The 18729-nt window shown below is 39.8% G+C and overlaps 1 protein-coding gene across 1 annotated transcript in view; it reads left to right on the top strand.

Annotated features, from left to right (window-relative positions):
* Positions 1 to 18401, top strand: part of itga11a (integrin, alpha 11a) — a 77610-nt gene extending 59209 nt beyond the window's left edge. Inside the window, exons 18-30 of the mRNA XM_051937005.1 lie at positions 1514 to 1624; positions 1734 to 1819; positions 3933 to 4143; positions 4273 to 4371; positions 9352 to 9428; positions 9563 to 9646; positions 9891 to 9981; positions 10060 to 10173; positions 14226 to 14309; positions 14407 to 14517; positions 14664 to 14759; positions 15501 to 15614; positions 17162 to 18401. Of these exons, the coding sequence (XP_051792965.1) occupies positions 1514 to 1624; positions 1734 to 1819; positions 3933 to 4143; positions 4273 to 4371; positions 9352 to 9428; positions 9563 to 9646; positions 9891 to 9981; positions 10060 to 10173; positions 14226 to 14309; positions 14407 to 14517; positions 14664 to 14759; positions 15501 to 15614; positions 17162 to 17239 (1356 nt within the window). The 3' untranslated portion in view covers positions 17240 to 18401. The remainder of the gene's footprint in view (positions 1 to 1513; positions 1625 to 1733; positions 1820 to 3932; positions 4144 to 4272; positions 4372 to 9351; positions 9429 to 9562; positions 9647 to 9890; positions 9982 to 10059; positions 10174 to 14225; positions 14310 to 14406; positions 14518 to 14663; positions 14760 to 15500; positions 15615 to 17161) is intronic.
* The last annotated feature ends 328 nt before the right edge of the window (positions 18402 to 18729 follow it).

The raw sequence follows: 18729 nt of genomic DNA, 5'->3' as shown, positions 1-18729 counted from the left end.
CAATAATGTCAGCTTTCTCTTCTCCTACACTGTCAGCGACAACAGCTACCTCCATGCTGAAGACGGTAATTAATGCAGAGGATTTGGATCATTCAATAAGACGGGCCTCCCTACTTCTTTTGTTGGATTAGCCATTTTGATGACAGTCCTCATCTCCCTGCATGCAAATGTCTCATCAAAACAGTTCATCTCATCACTGTTTTGCAGGTGCACCATCACTGGTTCCTGGGTTTAGCACCGCTGAGAATGATTATGGTTGGTTTAAAGAACTACAAATAAGTTACAGGGTTTTTTAGCACAGTGATGAGGAGGTGCAGTCAGACCATTCTCCAGCACTGACACAGCCGGATAGGTCTGGCTATTAAAGACTATTTGTAAAGTAATCCAAAAAATTATCATAAAACTGGGTTTGGAAGTTATAAAATCTTTTTTCCATTACATTTTTCATTTGATTCACCTTGAAGAAGCAAAATGAAGTGCGACACAGTTCAGCTGATTGCACCAATGTGCAAATGTGAGAGATTAAGAAAGTCTTTTATTCCTGCTGCTGTAAGATTTTAAAATGCACAAAAATGACTTTTTTATTTTTGTTTTATGGTTTTTAATATTTATTTGTTGTTTCTTTTGAACTTATTATGTATGGGCTCTATCTATCTATCTATCTATCTATCTATTCATCCATCCATCCATCCATCCATCCATCCATCCATCCATCTCTATCCATCTATCCATCCATCCATCCATCCATCTATCTATCTATCTATCTATCTATCTATCTATCTATCCATCTATCCATCCATCCATCCATCCATCCATCTATCTCTATCCATCCATCCATCCATCTCTATCCATCCATCCATCCATCCATCCATCCATCCATCTATCTCTATCCATCCATCCATCTCTATCCATCCATCCATCCATCCATCCATCTATCATCCATCCATCCATCCATCCATCCATCCATCCATCCATCCATCCATCTATCTCTATCCATCTATCCATCCATCCATCCATCCATCCATCCATCCATCCATCTCTATCCATCCATCCATCTCTATCCATCCATCCATCTCTATCCATCCATCCATCCATCCATCCATCCATCCATCCATCCATCTATCTCTATCCATCCATCCATCCATCTATCTCTATCCATCTATCCATCCATCCATCCATCCATCCATCCATCCATCCATCCATCCATCCATCCATCCATCCATCTCTATCCGTCTATCCATCCATCCATCCATCTATCTCTATCCATCTATCCATCCATCCATCCAGTCCGTGAACGTTTACTCTTTCGGATTTGTTTCTGCTTTCTTCAGTTTAGTTCCAACATAGTAGCTGTGTATTGATAATTCTTGGTAAAGAAACAGTCAGTTGAATTGTACCAAAAACTACCTCAGTCAGCTTGTTCAGTCTCAAAACATGGTTTGAGTGCCATAGATAAAGTGATATGATAGAGGAAACACGCAGGATAATCTTTGAACGTGATGTTTTACAACAGGAGACCACAGACTACGCGAGGCCCATAGTGTTCGCTGTTCAAGTGGGGCTTCAGGATCCAGACAACGAACCGGTTCTGGATGAAAGCTGGCCGACTGTTGTGAGGACGGAGGTGAGAGACGCTGCGACGGCTCGTCCTGTCTTCAAATACAAGCGATTAAGGTACAAAAGGAAAGGATTAGTAGTTTCTTGACTGACAAAAGTCTTGTCTTTTTGGAAAGCTGCCCTTCTGGAACGGCTGCGATGAGGACGACCGCTGTATACCCGACCTGGCACTGCAGAGCATGACCGACCTGATGACTCGAAAGTAGGTCCACACATATTCACTGGAAAAAATGCCCCTCTCAAAACAAGAAAAAAAACTTATTTCAAGGAACTTGTACTTTGAAATAAGTGGAAAAATCTGCCAATAGAACAAGTGGAGAATGGCTTTTTAAGATTTCTTGAAATAAGAGAAGATATTTAGAATATTAAGATCGTAAAATTAGCTGGGAAAACTTATTTTAAGCTGTATTTTACCAGGATTGTCAAGCTTAGGTGTCTTAAAATAAGCCACATATGCTAAAAAAAATAGCAGTTTTTACACTCCAAAATAGATTTTTGCTTTCATCTAACCTTCTAATCTGAGACGTATTAAACTTGTTTTGAGTTTTCTTGTCAAATACAACTCAAAACAAGATAATTTCAAGATCGTTTGACTTAAAGCTGCTGTCCGGAGTTTCTGTTTGTTTTCAATTTATGTATCATTTTTTAACAAAGCTTAAATGTGTTAGTCTAGTTCGATACTATAATATAAAGTTAGTATAACGCGATATGAAAATTTATTCCTGAGCTCCGCCTTCCTCTCATAGACCCCCATGTTATTCCAAAAAGCGCCGGTCGCTGCCGACCAATCAAGTTCCAGCTTCAGCTTTGTCATGCTGTCAATCAACGGTTACGCGCACAGCAAGCAAACCCATGCAGAGGTGGGCGAGCTACGCACTACGCAACCGCGCGCACATTTGTTTTGCTTGTGGAGGAGAGAGCATCAGGGCTCAGCAACTTCCAGAAAAGTTACCAATCCCACGGCTTGTCAGGCCAAGAGACTGCAGGACGTTTTTTGGCTCGGGGTGCTCGCGTCGCTCCCCGACCACGGCCTCCATAGCCCGCCTGACGGCTTCGTTTAGATGCCCGACCTCTGGAGGAAGATGTTGGGGCGTCTGGGACATACTCTTCATCAGAGGAGTCATGCAATTCTGAACTCTAGATAGAAATAAATAAACAATCTAACACATATACACGCGTAAATGCTCTAAGTTTGATAAACAACGTCATCCAGAGGGATACACGAGTGTAATCACATATTGAAACTTTACTCGTTCGTCCGAGCAGATTCATGTTATTTTGGTATTAGGACAAGTTAGACTCAATACAGCATTCTAACGTAATTCCTTTATTATTTACTAAATGTACTAAATGCAGAAGAGGGGAAAACAGCAAAACAGGCGAGATGCTGCAGCACTCCGGGCACTTCTCTCATGTACTGCACACGTGCACAAATAAAGGGGCGAAATCAGAGGGAGGGACCAACAACGTTTTGGGAGACGCTGCGATTCAAACTCCGGACAGCAGCTTTAACAAGATTTTTACGATGCATTGTCTTAACCCTCCTGTTGTCCTGCAGGTCAAAATGAACCGTTTTAAAGTTAGAAAATGTGTGAAAAAAAAAGTATTTTCACAGGGAAACTTCTGATGTCCACATTTTCAACATTTTTTGGGAAATCTTTGAACATTTTTTTGGGAAAAAATGTTCAAAATGTTTTTTAAGAAAATTCACACAAAAAAATCAACCAAAATCCAGCGATATTCGCTGGATTTTGGTTGATTTTTTTTGTGTGAATTTTCTTAAAGAAAATATTAGATGTTTTACAGATATATATGTAATCACTTTAGATATTTTTAGGATTTTTTTTAAGATGTTTAACTAATTTTTTGGAAATATTTACAATTTTTTTTTTCCAAATTTGGGGGATTTCTTTTTTTATTATTTTTTTTTAAGGGAAACGTTTAAGGAATTATTGAAAATTTCTTCCTGAAGGTTTTGGACATTTTCATAAATTTGGCGAATTTTTTGCTGAATTTTTTTTTGTTTTCAGACGAAGAAACAATATTTTTTTTGTGCCTGTAAATGAGAACAACAGGAGGGTTAAAACAAGTCCCTCCATCTGCTGAAATGTCTCTTGTTAAGTGAATTTACCTTAAATCAAGTGGGATGAGACATTTTGACTAAAAATAAGACAAACAGACTTGGTAAGATTTTGAGTTTTTGCAGTGTTCACCTCAGGAACAAATGGACACGCTGTAGTTTTACACCTACACCTAAACCCGGTCCTTTGCTGCTCTGTTCTTCATGATTTCTTTCTGCTTTGTCTTCCCTCCAGTCACTTCTGTTCACATCCTGTTCAGTCTCGCGGTGTTTTCTGTCGCCATCAAAGTGAAGGCGGGACGGAGGCGTCTCAGCGGGTTCTGGAGGCAAACAGGAGGAGGATGGTGGTGGACGTCCGACTGGAGAACAAAGGAGAGAACGCCTACCGTGCTCGCCTCAACATCACCTACACGCCCAACCTACGCTTCTCCAGCCTCATCGTTAAGGTACGTTAGCATGCGGTGGGCGAGGACAGATTTACTCAAAATGTTGAAGATATTCTGAAACATTTAACCAGCAGATGAGATAAATTCTACATTTACTGCACCCACACAGAAATATTATTTTTGATTCAGGATAACTCTGATATCCAAATCGAGTGCTACGTGGAGGACAAGCTGAGGAATGAGAAGCTCTGTAACGTCAGCGCACCGTTTATGAGGGCCAAGACTCAGGTGAGAGGAGCATCTTCTGCTTTACACTCAGATCTGGCTTAAGAAATGAACACAACCACATGTTTTAACTCACTTCTGAAATCAGTAATTACGAGGAAAATATTTTACAGATTTTTTCCCCCATATTTTTAAAATCCACTCACAAAATAGCAATAAAACCTTTAATTTTGATTAACCATGAATCTTTTAAAGAAGTTGGATTTTCTTTACACACATTATTGTACACATGCCCTCTTTTTATACAAATATTTAGTTTTTGTTTCATGGATGAAATCGTCAAATTCAAGTTTAAAACTGTGAGTATCTTTTAAATTAGATCCATTTAGCGAGAACTAGCAGAAAAATATTGGTTCTGATGTTTTACGTAGATTTGTTTGTTAAATGACAGAGGAGAACACTTACTATATTTTACATTTGATGCCATTGTTTTTACATAAATATCTTTTCTTGAACGCTAAGATTCCATAAACGTACACATGATCTCATTTAAAATTACATCCAGAAAATGGGTTTTGATTATGGAAGACAAGATGGTTATTTCCTTTTATTTTACAGTATTTTTTCTGACATCTTCAGCTGCCAGGATATTTAAAAAACATGTACACCCCCTGTCAAAAGTTTTGAGACACTTTCTCATTCAATTAAATTAGAACCCGTCTCAAAACTTTTGACAGGGGGTGTATTTGTTTGTTTACAGTGTGTGACTATGGGGTTATAACTTGTACTAATAGCTAACTAAAAAAAGTCCCAACATAATTAGATTAGGCATAAGTTTTGCTGATGTTTGTTGGATGCGGTTTAAATCCAGAACATTTTCCTGAATTATGTCTCAGTTTCGGTCGTTTATGTTTCATATTTTTAAAATTGATATGTTTTAGTTGAGAATCATTATTAATATATTTGTCTGACTGTGTGGAAATCAGATATAAAAGCAGGTCTTATTGCAGTTTTCATGCTGATTCCTAGATATGATACAGAGCAGATGGGATGGTTGCAGTTTTGACAAAAATAGAAATCAGGATTCATGTCTGCAGCCCCGTCTGAGCAATATTAGATCATCTGTGTGGTGCAACTCAGGGGTTAAAAAATAATAGTTTGACATGAATCATATTAAAAACTGGGTCCAGAACGCGTGATGCAGGTTTTAGAAGACCGTGACGGACCACAGCGGTTAACGAAAGAACCTCAAACCAACCAGGAGATCCCAGTTTAGTGGTGGTTGACGTTTTGACACGAAACTCCTCTTCTGTTTTTGCCTTCGTAACTATTTTTATAGCAAATGTAAATATGAACCAACTGTAATGCAACATTTTCTTAATAGTACAAAAGTTTAGACAGCTTCTCAAGACAGAACAATTCTTTCTTGAAATAATATCTCAGCCTTTGTCTTCATTTCTACCCTCTGAGGTTTCAGCTGTGACTAAACATTATTTATAGTTCTATAGTGGAGGATGGCTCCCAGCAAACACATTATGATGCTGAAACAGAAGACTTTGCATAGATTCCCAGACCAGTCACAAGCTCGTAAATCTGAAGACTTTAAAGCTCAAGTTGTCGTGTTTTTAAACAAAAAGGGTCTATGTTGGTTTAGTTTGTCACAGAAATCAGAAAGGATGCACGTTCACTTTGACCTAGTAGTTTCTTTTACAAACTTAATTTAGAAGTATTCAGAATCCATCCATAGTTCCTTTTAAAAGCAGATCAGGAATCGGCACATTTTAGAAAGCCTCGGTGCCACATTTTCTGATGCAGTTCAATGCCTCCTTGATCCAGTCTCTAAATTTAGGGGCTGAAATATGCTTCTATTTCAAAATAACACATCGCCCAGCCAGCAAAATAGTGGAAACTTTTTGCATTGTGCCAGAGAGAAAATGGGAGATTTTAACATGTATTTAAATCTAACAAGCTTTAAAGATGGAAACATTAACTTCTGTGTTACTTCAGTGAGGATAACTGCACATTTTCACTCGTTGTGATCCTCGACTATGTGAGGACACCTTTTAGTATTCAGTGTAAGAAAGAGGACACGCTGTGGAAACCTACATTATTATACATATGGGTCATTCCATATCATTTCAACCAGTGGTCCCCACCTGACCCTCTCAGATTTTGCTAAGTTTTTACATACATTTAGTACATTATATATGATGGGAAAATCCAATTCGGATTCAAAGGTCAACATTAAACATAGAAGGGTTTATAGAAGCAAGTTGTGCTTGGTGTCTAAATTTAGGGAGATTCCTGTAATTTCACATGATGTCTTTTATTCTTTGATACCACCTATCCCACATGCTGATGTTGACCTTTGAATCCGAAGGTCGGACAGATATTTTTGATTTTTAGCTGTTCATATTTCATGCATTACATCCCATAGCACTTTCATTTTATACAGATCCAATCCTTAGATAGCCACATTATACCACATAAAATCTCTAATGGATATGATGATTAGTTTTTGTGTAATGGGTGGCCAAATGTAGCAGTTTAGAAGTTTGTGATGGATAAAATCGCATCTTTGTCATTCTCTGTAACATGCAATTATAAATATAAAGTAAATATTTTCACATTTCTGAGGACTATAGGTCACTGTGAAATGATTCTGAAAATTTCAGATCTCTACCTTTTGTTGTTCAGAAGTTATAGAAGTCTGAAAATGGTCGAAAATTTCAAGTCTTAATTTTGGCTGCAATAATAGGGTACCCCCTACCAACTTCAAACTTTTCATAATTTTGAAACTAATGACAATAAAGCATTCAAATTTTGGATTTTCCCATCATATATAATGTACTAAATGTATGTAAAAACGTAGCAAAATCTGAGAGGGTCAGGTGGGAAGTTTTCTTAAATTTGGTTGATTTTATACGGAATGACCCATATGTGAGCTTTTTCCGTCACCCACTCACACTCAAACTGTAACTTTTCATGTTTTTGAAAGCATTGTTTTTAAAGTAAATATCTCCAATTTGAAAATACATTCAGTCAAGCAATACCTTCTCTTTTACTGCTCTATAAAAACCTCCATTTAGTTGTTATTGCGTTTTTGAGAAGATGCATCTTAGCAACAGGGTAAACAGAACAGAGAAACCTTCTTCTTCTGTCGGTTTCATCCTGATGCTCCAGGTGAGACCGACTCCTCTCTCATCTGTTCCTGATTCCCACGTTCAGTTCTGCTTGTAATGTCAGCGATATTTATGAGACTCTGCACTCTCCAGTGTATTTTACAGCAAGGCCTTACGTTTTATGTTTAAGAGGGTGATGTTTGAAGCATCTTTGGTAGGGATGACACTGATCGTACATCACAATTAAAAGCTATCAGAGAGGTTTTTTTTTAATGAGCCATGTTTTCCATTGATGTCAGAACAGCGGTCTGCCTGCGATGACGCTGATAGATAGAGGAGCACTGAGAGGAGAAAGGTGACTGAAAGAGCCCTTAAAATGTCCTAACCACATTTTGTCATTATCGCAAACAATGCTCTTCTCCCGGAGCAACGGAAATATCACCGCATTTCTCGGTAATGCTGAACCAGGAGGACCCGGTCACCCTTTGAAAAACTCACTGAGTGATTCATACCCACTCATTCAGCCTGAACAGCATCCAGAGCCACAAGGCCGAGCTGCTCCGGTCGAGAGCCTTTTAAAAATGTGGCAAAGAGTTAAACAAGACTGATTGTGCACCAGGGCCGCTGCCAAACCAGCCGAAACCGCTGTGTAGCTGAAGGGAAGTAGGAGCTTTTAGTAGCAAACCTTTTAAAATATCCACTTATCACTCTTGTTTCTGCCTTTGACCTGTGTAGAACAAGCATGTACTGCAGAGTTTACTACCGCTGCAGCAACGGGACGTCGAAAAGTCATATTAGTGATGACATATGTGTTGTTTTGTACAGACGAGAGTGACTGCTAATTATTGCTATTAGTTGTTTGAGGACTGACGGTGAATGTGGTTTAAGGACAGACAGTATGAGCCGTCTGAATGTTCGCCTCTGCTGCTGCACCAACATCCTCCAGCCACGGACAATTGCATACATGTGTGTGTTTCTGCTACGTTTTTCTCCAGAAACATCAGTCCGTTACTTTGAAAACAGGCTGCAATAAAGATTCTTTTCTAGGATGCTCATAACAAACGAGGGCAGGGGTCGAGTTCTGTGATTCTCTGCAAAGACTTCATTATTTCTGTGCTCTATCTGTGGTTTGTCAACAGTCAGTCCTTCTCCATAGAAGAGGGAAGCTACAGTAAACCTCGTTATGCATTCCTCTCTGGTCAGACGGGATCCGTCAGGATTTCATTACGGCATGGAGGACTGTAAACAATGCTCCGCTCAGCTCTCTGCTTTCTGCTGCCAATCAAACCTCACTCTCCAGACTCGGGTTCTCCCTCTGTTTTTGTTCAGGATTCCTCCATCGCTCTCCATTTCTTCACACACCCATCGCCTCCTCTGTCTCTGACTGTCTCTTTTCTGCTTGTATTTTCCCCCTGAGTTCGACTCGCTGGTAGTTTGCGTGTGTGTTGTCGGCCTTGTCCTCAGCTAAGGGGAAATTCCCTGGCTCTCTTTAAGCAGTACCAACTGTGCAACCAGCTGCCTCAGGGTCTGAGCCTGGGAATTACAGCAGGTTATTGCAGACTTTACTCCTTAATCCATAATGCAGGGCCTTTACTGCTGCAGAGAGCCTGTATACAGCAGCATCTGGAGTCAGACGACATTTCTGAGCTGTGCTTTTAATGCATCTGTTATAAAAAATAGAATGATAAACTTTGAAGACAGAAGTCATGCCATACCTCTACATATCCATACGTAAATTCATCACAGCGTATCATATTTTATATTTCTTGTCTTACGTCTTCAGGGCCTCATCTGTTTCTTGCTGCTCTAACACGTAAACAACTAAAGTTTATATTCTCTTTTCTTATATCTTATTTTTTTCTAAACGATACTTTACAAAGTGCAATACAACCTTCTAATCTTTATTTTCTTTCGCGTGCAGGTATCGTTTCGTCTGGAGTTCGAGTTCAGTCGTACCGTCTTCTTAGATCACCTCAGGGTCATCCTTGAAGCCAGCAGGTGTGAACATCAGTTCAAACCCACATCTAAAAATAATTCGATTTTCTTATTTTAAATAACAACCGCAGAACTCGAGATAAGGATAAATATTCCAGCCGGCTCACATTCTTTTCATATTTTCGTTCTCTCTGCAGTGATGGCGAGGAAAGGAGCACAGCTGATAATTTCAACGATATCTATTACTCCCTGAAATACGAGGCAGACCTCCTCTTCACAAGGTTTGTCAAGTTCTCAGTTTCCTTTCCAACAGAGCGTGTTGTTGAAACTCTTGAGGCCAGTTTTGGAAGCCGTGAACTTGGAAGTGCAATTAGCTGGAGCGATTTGAAGTGATTTGATCTCATCTGGAAAATACTGAGTATCATTGAGGGGAAAATAAGTTGCAGATCCTGTAGCTGGATTGTGGATTTTGTCATCATGTATTAGACTTCATAAAATGTGCTAATTGTTTATTTGCTTTGAAAGAGATTCAAACCCGACTCGGTATGAAATCAAATCGGAGCTGTCGCTGGAGGAGCCCGGCGTCATCGGCCCGCCTTTTAACTTCACTTTCCAGGTATGAAGCAAATGTTTCATCACTCTGGAGTTCAGTTTGCTGCACAGGGGAAATAATCAAGCTTTACTTGTCTCTCAGATCCAGAACCTTGGATACTTCCCAGTAAAGGATCTGCAGCTGAACATCGAGATCCCAGAAATGACAAAAAATGGGAACCAACTCCTGCAGATCTCCGACTTTCACATCGACCAGGTGAGTGTGGAGCCTCAGAGTTGGTCTCAGTGGAGTAAAATGAGAATATGTAACATTTGAAAGAACATTTCTCTCACAAAGGAACTAACATCTGGTCCCTCCTGTAAGTCTGCATTATTTAATACAGTACAGCACAGTGAAGTTCTTCATCCAGATTTGTTGGGACGTTTGTGTCAGAGCCATGATGTCAGTAATGCCTTGCTTGGGTTTGAATCCCCATCTTTGCCCTGATTTTAGAGGTTCTGGTGTCTTATATCTTCTCTGCATTTCTCTACCAAGTTAAAGTTCAGAGCTTCATGCTGTTTTTCCTGACTAGTTGAAGACATAAGAGAGGAGAAAGATCCACAAAGTGATGGTTTAACTGAGCTAAGATTTGGATTAATTGATTCTCAGACATACAACATTCAAAAGTCTGGTGTCACTTACAAATGTACTTATTTTTGAAAGAAAAACTGTTTTTATCCAATGAAGATGACATTAAATGAATGATAAATCCAGTGTAGACATAGTTAATGTGTTAAATGACTATTGTAGCTGTAAACGGCTGATTTTTAATGGAATATCTCCATAGGGGTACAGAGGAACATTTCCAGCAACCATCACTCCTGTGTTCTAATGCTACATTGTGTTAGCTAATGGTGTTGAAAGGCTCATTGATGATTAGAAAACCCTTGTTCAGTTATGTTAGCACATGGATAAAAGTGGGAGTTTTGTGGAAAACATGGAATTTTCTGGATGACCCCAAACTTTTGAACGGTCGTTTAAGTAGAAAATGAACAGATGAGAACCTAACACTACAGGCGGCATAAAAAATGTTGAACCTGAACACAATAAAACCAAATGAACCTGAGTTGGGTGCCAGAAGAGTATCAGCCTTCCAGGTAATAAAGGGACATGTTGGGATTAAATCATTTTTATAAACTCCCAGTTAAGAAACTCCAATCCCTTGTTGAGGTAGGATTAAGACCTGTAGAGAAGAAGCAAAAAGAAGGCCAAACTACCAATACTATCATGCAGCATTTACTTATAATCATATTGACAGCAATGCTAGGTCTACACAGGTTTACTATTTACCTGATAAATTTGGGTCCTGCAGTGCAGTTTCTGATTCCCTTAATAATCTCACAGACAATCTGAATAGTGTCTCATTTCAAATATTTTACTCTGTTTCTCATTTTCCAACCAGAAAAAGCCCTCGGGTGAAATCAGCTCTGTGGTTCTCAGACACCCGTGCACTCGAACAGACAAAACAAAAGATCTTGGACATGGGTTAAGGGCTCTTGGAAGTATAATTGTGCACTCTCAGCTTGTTGGACAGCTCGTATGAGTAGCGTCAGTAAAAAGAATCCACGGCTTCTGCTCAATGCTGCTGTTAAACTGACACAGAACCTCCCTGCCAAAAGCTCTTCATCCACTGCTGATGGTTATCTGAATTGAATTTCCTAACAAATAAGATTGACTCAATTAGAGATAAAATCACTGTTCCACACTCGTCCCGGAATGATGGCCATAAACTCTCCAGTGCTTGGATCGACGCCGGCACTGCGACTCAGACCAACTGCACTCTTTCCCAGTTTGAAAATAATTTCCCCGGAGCCCTTTTACTTCCAAGCCGACAACCTGCATATTCAAACCTATACTATCTGATCTTCTGAAGGACCTGCTGCCTGTTTTAAATAATGCTATTCTTGGAATTATCAGTGAGTCTCTTTCCATGGCCTCTGTTCCCTTAGCTTTGGAAACTGCCGTTATTAAACTGCTGCTTATGAAACCTAATATTGATCCACATATTCTGAACAGTCATCGTCTAATTTCCAATCCTTCTTTTATGTCAAAATTACTCTAAAAGTTCTGTCTCTGATCAGCCTGCTGCCTACTTATCGAACAGCAATATTTTCGATAAATTCCACTGCCTTGACGGAATATTCAGTGATCTGCTAAATAGTGTTTGTGACTTAAGTGCAGCTTTTGACACTGTTGAACAATGCATTCATGGTTTCAGTCCCATCGACCAATATTAAACTCAACATACAAGTTGCAATAATACAGTCACTGAATTCTGTGACATAAAGTTTGGAGTTCCTCATGGAGTGGTCCTTGGGCCTCTGCTTTTTTCTGTCTATATGCTCCTTCTTGGTGGATACATTTGCAAATCCAGTTTAAATATTCATTTCTATGCTGATGATATACAAATATATGTGCCAAAAAATCTAGATAGATAGATAGATAGAGTGTTATACAGAAGTGTGATTTTAATCTCGCCAGACATTCCAGTCTCATATCCAACATTTTTTCATCTCAGTAATGCTGCTAAGATCCAGTCTATTCTCTCACTGTCTGGTCATGAAACTAATCCAGACTTGATTACTGTAATGCCCTCATCTTTAGCCTTTACAGTTGTGCCACTAGAAGTTTGAGCTTCTTCAGAATGCTGCAAAACTAAGCAAAAATTGGTAATCCGACACCATTCTGGCCTGTCTTCACTGGCTACCAGTGCAACTTAGACTTGATCTTAAGGTTCTTTTAACTTATCAGGCATTGCATGGACTTGCACCATCTAACTAATCGGAGGTAGTTATACCGTATACACTAGTACAGCCTGTTCAGTCTCTCGATGCTGGTCTTTGGAATGGCCTGCCATTGCATGTTTAAGAAACACTTTCAGCTGAAATCTTCAAATCAAGACAGAAGATCTGGAGTTTTTACTTTATTACATATTGCTCCAGAAGTTAGAACTCGGTTGGGTCCATCAGCTTTTCAAACATCCCTTTAGCACTGATGGTTGTATTGTGTTTTATTTAATTGTATTATTTTATTTGCTTGTTGCATGTTTTGTTCCATTTGTTCTCGAATCTGCTTTTAAATACAATTAATGGATTGATTGATTGACTGATTGATTGATTGATTGATTGATTGATTGATTGATTGATTGATTGATTGATTGATTGATTGATTGATTGATTGATTGATTGATTGACTGATTGATTGATTGATTGATTGACTGATTGATTGACCTGCTGATCATTAACTCACGACTTTAACTGTAGAGCCACCAGCAGGACATGTTGATAGTCACAGTTTATGATGCACTATTTCATCCATTCCTTACTATTTTAGTTTCCTAGTTTTGGTTTTGGAGAGAGTATAAAAAGAGAGAAACTCCTGCCCTTTGCTGCAAACTGACACTGCCTCAAATATGTGGAAAAATCCGAAGCCTGACAGTCCGGCAGTGCCCATCTAGCGTTGCTGAGCTGTGATTGGAGTATTGCTGTTGAAAGGAGGGTTTTAGTTACTGCTGAGAGTCCTCTCACCACTTGTGCTTCTGTTAGTTTCTGTTTTTTGTGTATCTCTATGTGAGTTATTGATCACAGCCACAGTTGCTGTTGTTCAGCTAGAGCCACATGACTGGACTTCAGGGTATTGTCAGTTTTGTGAAATCACAAAAATGTATTTTTGGAAATACTTTCAGAAATATGCCTGTTTGTAAATATTTTAGCTTTTCATGTGCTGCTGATAGGCCTTTTAAAACTGTGCACAGAGTGAGGCTTCCAAACTTTCTGCTAAATGAGACAAACTACATCCTGGCCTCTGCTACAGACTGTACTGTTTGTTTACAAGCCATGAATTACAATGATCAGTTAAATGATCAGTTACAACGATGACAAACCTCAGTCTATTAGATTATAATTTCACTCTTTTTCTGCATCTTTGGAAATACTCTGGGGGATATTGACAATTCTAAATAAAAAAAAAAAACACCAACTGTGTTTAAGCTTTGGACAAAGTCAGGCTGCCAGACTCCCTAAACTAGACTAGCCATGTCCTGATTTTGGCTTTAAGTAAAACCTTTAGATTTGCATCGATCTTCTCACATCCCTATGTTAAAGTACGACTTTAACTACAGAAAAGTAGAATACAATAAGTAAATAATTCTGATTTTTCATTCAACAATGGCAAACCTCAGCTGACTAGAATAATATTTCACTTTTTTCTCTGCAGATACAAAGTTGTCACACTTTAACATGTATGTTTATTGCCATGTCCCGCCTCAGAGAGATGGAACTCGCTGTTTACCGCCTCAACATGTGGCACAGAGCAGATCATCACCTGAAGACCTGACGCGCTTCTCCCGCTTGGTAAAGCACAAAGCAACGAGTTTCATTCCTCAGTCAGAGCTTTATTTTTCCACTTTGTCATGTCTTCTAACTGTTTAGCTGCCGTCTCTTCACACAGAACCGATCCAACACGCTAACGCTGCCAATCCAGTGCACAGTCAATGTGGCTTCCTACAGGGAAATAGCAGTTGGAATCTCGGGAGCGCTGAGGATAGATACCTTACACGCAGTGAGTATAAAACCGAAAACACACATGCATTAAATTGCATGCAGTCCCTCCATTCATCATGCTTTTTTTCTGCTGTGACTTTGTGGTGATTTGAGCCGTGTGATGTGTTTGAGAAAACTGGCTGCATGTGTTGACTTTCTCTCCAGCTGAAGTTTAAAATCCTGGAACTGGTGACCAGCGCATCAGTGGAGCTCCCCCCCTCCAGCCCCATGTTTTTACACGAGGAGAGGCCTGTCAGACATGTGAGTCAACAACAACCGGTGCCGTAAACTGCGTCTGTCCCGGCTTTGACCCGGCTGAGTTCATAAAACGCATCATGCTCTGATCAGATTTAGCCTCGCTCTGGTTTTGATCCTCAGCATGTTCGGCTACAGCGGTCTGTTCTGAAGTCCAGCCTTAAAACTTACTGAATAGACTGCAAGTCATCTAAAAGTATCACACATGTAATGGTAGAATTCATGTAAAACTAAGAAACAACTTATATTGTGAGAAGTGTCCTCTTTTTGTAAAGTATTAGCAGCTTCAGTATTCCAGTGCAGAACTGTAAAAACACTGTAAAGGTTGGTACTGGATCTGAGTGGTGCTCAGGGACCGAAAGGACCAGCGGCACAACATGTTAAAGTCTGGACTCAAACACTGATCTCTGCTGCCATCTATTGGCCAAAGCAAGCAGTCATAGAGCGTCTACACTCACAGGGATTACTTGGATTTCTGCATAAATTGGTCATAAAAAGTGTTCTGATCTTCATCTAAGTCACAACAACAGACTTGCACTTTAATTATCATGTTTGAAGCCATCACAGGCAATCCTATGCACACGACAGCACACTGTTTATATGAAACTGATTATATTTTATTTTTAGTACAAAATCAACAAAAACCCCTCTGTTGTATGACTACACAGTGGATGGCACTAAGTTCAGCCTGTGTCTCAAACAGGAATGAAAATCTATAATTTCACAACATCTCGTTTTGTCTGACAGATAATACTGGAGATCAGGAAGGAGGGAGATTACAGAATTCCTACTTGGATTATTGTCGGCAGCACACTGGGAGGACTCTTATTGTTAGCCCTGCTCAGCCTCGCTCTGTGGAAGGTAAGTTAGTGGCTGCAAATAATCAGTCTTCCTTCAGTTGTTTCGTCTGTAAAATGCCAAAAGCTTCACAAAAATGTAAATCAGTGTTTCCCAAAGCTCAAGACAACATCATTACATGTCTCGTTTTGTTCACAACCCGGTAATATTCAGTTTACTGTCATAGGGGAGGAAAGAAAACAGAAAATATTCACATTTAGGAGGCTGGAAACAGAGATCTTTTCTTGTCTTCAAAGTTACTTAAACTGACTTTTGTTAATTTGATTTCCTACCGTGGAGCCTGCATTTTTGTTTTTTTTAAATCTAAGCTGTTAGTTTTTTATTTTACATGAGGAAAAACTCCACTTGTCCACCTAGAAATAATCTAATTATGTAGAGGTGAAACAATTTGGAATCATTTGATGTTTAAGTGATTAAAGGGATGTGCTCATTTAAAACCATGTCCTCTGTTTCTCCTACAGTGACAATAAAATGTTGTTGTAATGATGTATTGTAAAATCTGTGAGTGTTACAGGTTGATAGAGCAGGTCAGCTTTCACATTAATACTGATTTGATCCTGACGCAAGGCTCCTGAAGTTTGTATGGAACTGTAACTAAAATAGAAAACAAAAGACTAAAACACTGACATTTCCTCTGACGTCACCGTGAGTTTGACATGTTTGGGTTTTAGACTCCAAGGCTTTCTGACTTATTTAATATAAAGTAGTCATCAGTTTACTACAATATCTTTAGAAATAACTTTACATTTCAGTTTGGCTCAATTGTGGATATATAATATGTAGAAGAATCTTTCTCTAAAATGACGTGGTGTTTGGTTATAGGCGGCCATGTTGGTTTTAGGCCCGAAAACAGCAAAACAAAGTCAGCTATGATACCTGTCAACTGTGTTACAGAAAGTCCCTTAATTATATATTGACCTGGGAACTAAACATACACCCCCTGTCAAAAGTTTTAGGACACGGTCTCATTCAAATAAAGTAGAATCTGTCCTACAACTTCTGACAGGGGGTGTATTTCATCACATGGATGTGATCAGGGCAGGACTCTGATCATACATGTAAAGTTTCAGGCAGATTGGAGCATGTTCAGGGCATTTACACAGCATTTGAAATTTCATGGAGAAGGATCAAAATTCCAGAGGCCGCCACGGACACGCCCTTTGACTTTGGAAAAAGATTTTAATAACTTTGGATCATTAAGGCCTCCTGTATGTACTGGGACAATTTGAGGTGAATTGAAGTTTCCCCCTAGGAGGAGTTCTCTCTAGAAAAAAAATGAAAAATGGGCAAAATCTGACATTCAACACAAAATAGCTCACTTCCTGTTGGGTTTGGAATGTGGCTGTCACTGACTTTTTTGTTCAGCCTGATGTGATGCATATGTGTACCAAATTTGGTAGATACACCCCCTGTCAAAGGTTGTAGGACAGGTTCTACTTTATTTGAATGAGAAAGTGTCCTAAAACTTTTGACAGGGGGTGTATTTACCCCTCGTTGGTGTCTGAAGCTTTATTTCTTTTCTAATTTCTATCGATGCTCATCCTGCCCAGCTCGGCTTCTTCCGGAGGCAGAAGCGGCGAGACGAGGACGAGCAGGAGGCCAACGGTAAAGTGGCCGAGGAGCGGTAACGCAGGCTGAGGGCCCCCAGCAGACGCCTTTTCCACAGGGGACCCGACACTCAGGGACCAACCCACCTCCCCCCTGCTCCCCAAACACCACAGTGGCACCACATAGACGCTCCGCATGATCGCTGAAGCAAGGCTTAATCAGTGCACTGGACCCGCCCCTCGCCACGACCCCCGACCCCCGAGAGTCAGCACTGTCACACCCACTTAGCATTCCTGCACTGTCACGACATCCGGGCCTCTCCGCCCTCGCGCCCCTCTGCCCTCGATGTCGTCCCTTCACGGATCTTGGAGCTCTCGTCGTCTCGGCTTCAGGCTGGATCTCTGGTGCTTCCTCTGGCTGTTTGTAGAGAAGAATAGAGCGAGCTTCCATCGACCTGTTCCAGGAGTTTCAGGCCACTATTTGCATTTGAGGCAGATGTCGCCAATCGCTCTTTTGTCTCTTCCTGATGTGTATTTATTTAACTCTTATGGTAAATTTTGTAATACGTGAAAAACCTCAAGGGTGATTTGCACACCCGCAAATGTAAAGTTATTATACTGTATATTGAATTCGATGTTTAAAAGATTTTATCTGCAACACGTTCGGTCGACTTGCATAATAATTTATGAAGAAACAAAACTGAACTAAAGTCACCAGAGCACACAGAAGATTCACCATGTCTAACCTGTAGAGACTGCAGAGGAGAATCTTCTAAATATGCATCCACTCCTTTTAATATTTACATCCTGGAAAACGCACAGGGTGGCCTTTTAATATTTGATGCACTTTTTACTTTGTACAAAATTAACTTGAATTTTGTAAATAGTCAAGTAGCTTTTTTTATACCATTTCAATACTATAACGGTTTTCACACAGTATTTTTCCACACGGTTTGTGCCGTTAGTTTGTAACTTAAGCAACAAGTCAGCTTTGTGTTGCTGAACCTGTCAGAATATGAGACGGTTGCATGCCTTTAACATGCACTGCATCAGACCAGAGGGTGTGCAGAAAATACTGCTGGCAATCTTTCAAGAGGTAACTTTAAATGGAACTGTAGCTAAATGATGATCAGATGAGTCCAGTGAATGCAGACTGCTCCTGGTGTTACTGAGGAATGTCAGTTTGTCCTGTTTTGATGATGAAGAGCTGTAATATGCCTACAAATAAAACAATGTATATGTCCATGTGTCGCGCTTTTTGCTTTCGTTTGTTGGTCACTTTGAAAGCATCCTTTTCTTTGTGTGTCTCATATGATTTTACTTATTCCCTTTGTGTGTTTTCCCTCATTTGATTGTCTGCTCTACCGTCATTAGCTTTACTTTTGAGTGTTTTCCCTCCTTGTCTGGTGGTCTCCTCCACCGTCATTAGCTTCACCTTTGTGTGTTTTCTCTCCTTTTGTGATTCTCTATGTCACTGTCATTGGTTTTACCATGGTGTGTTGTCCCTCCTTTTTGGATTATCTGCTCCAACATTGTGAGTGTGTTTTCCCTCCTTTTTTTTATTGTCTATT

The sequence above is a fragment of the Acanthochromis polyacanthus genome, chromosome 2 (assembly GCF_021347895.1).
Source record: "Acanthochromis polyacanthus isolate Apoly-LR-REF ecotype Palm Island chromosome 2, KAUST_Apoly_ChrSc, whole genome shotgun sequence".
In the NCBI taxonomy this organism is placed as follows: domain Eukaryota; kingdom Metazoa; phylum Chordata; class Actinopteri; family Pomacentridae; genus Acanthochromis; species Acanthochromis polyacanthus.
This window is presented reverse-complemented; position numbering and strand designations above follow the sequence as displayed.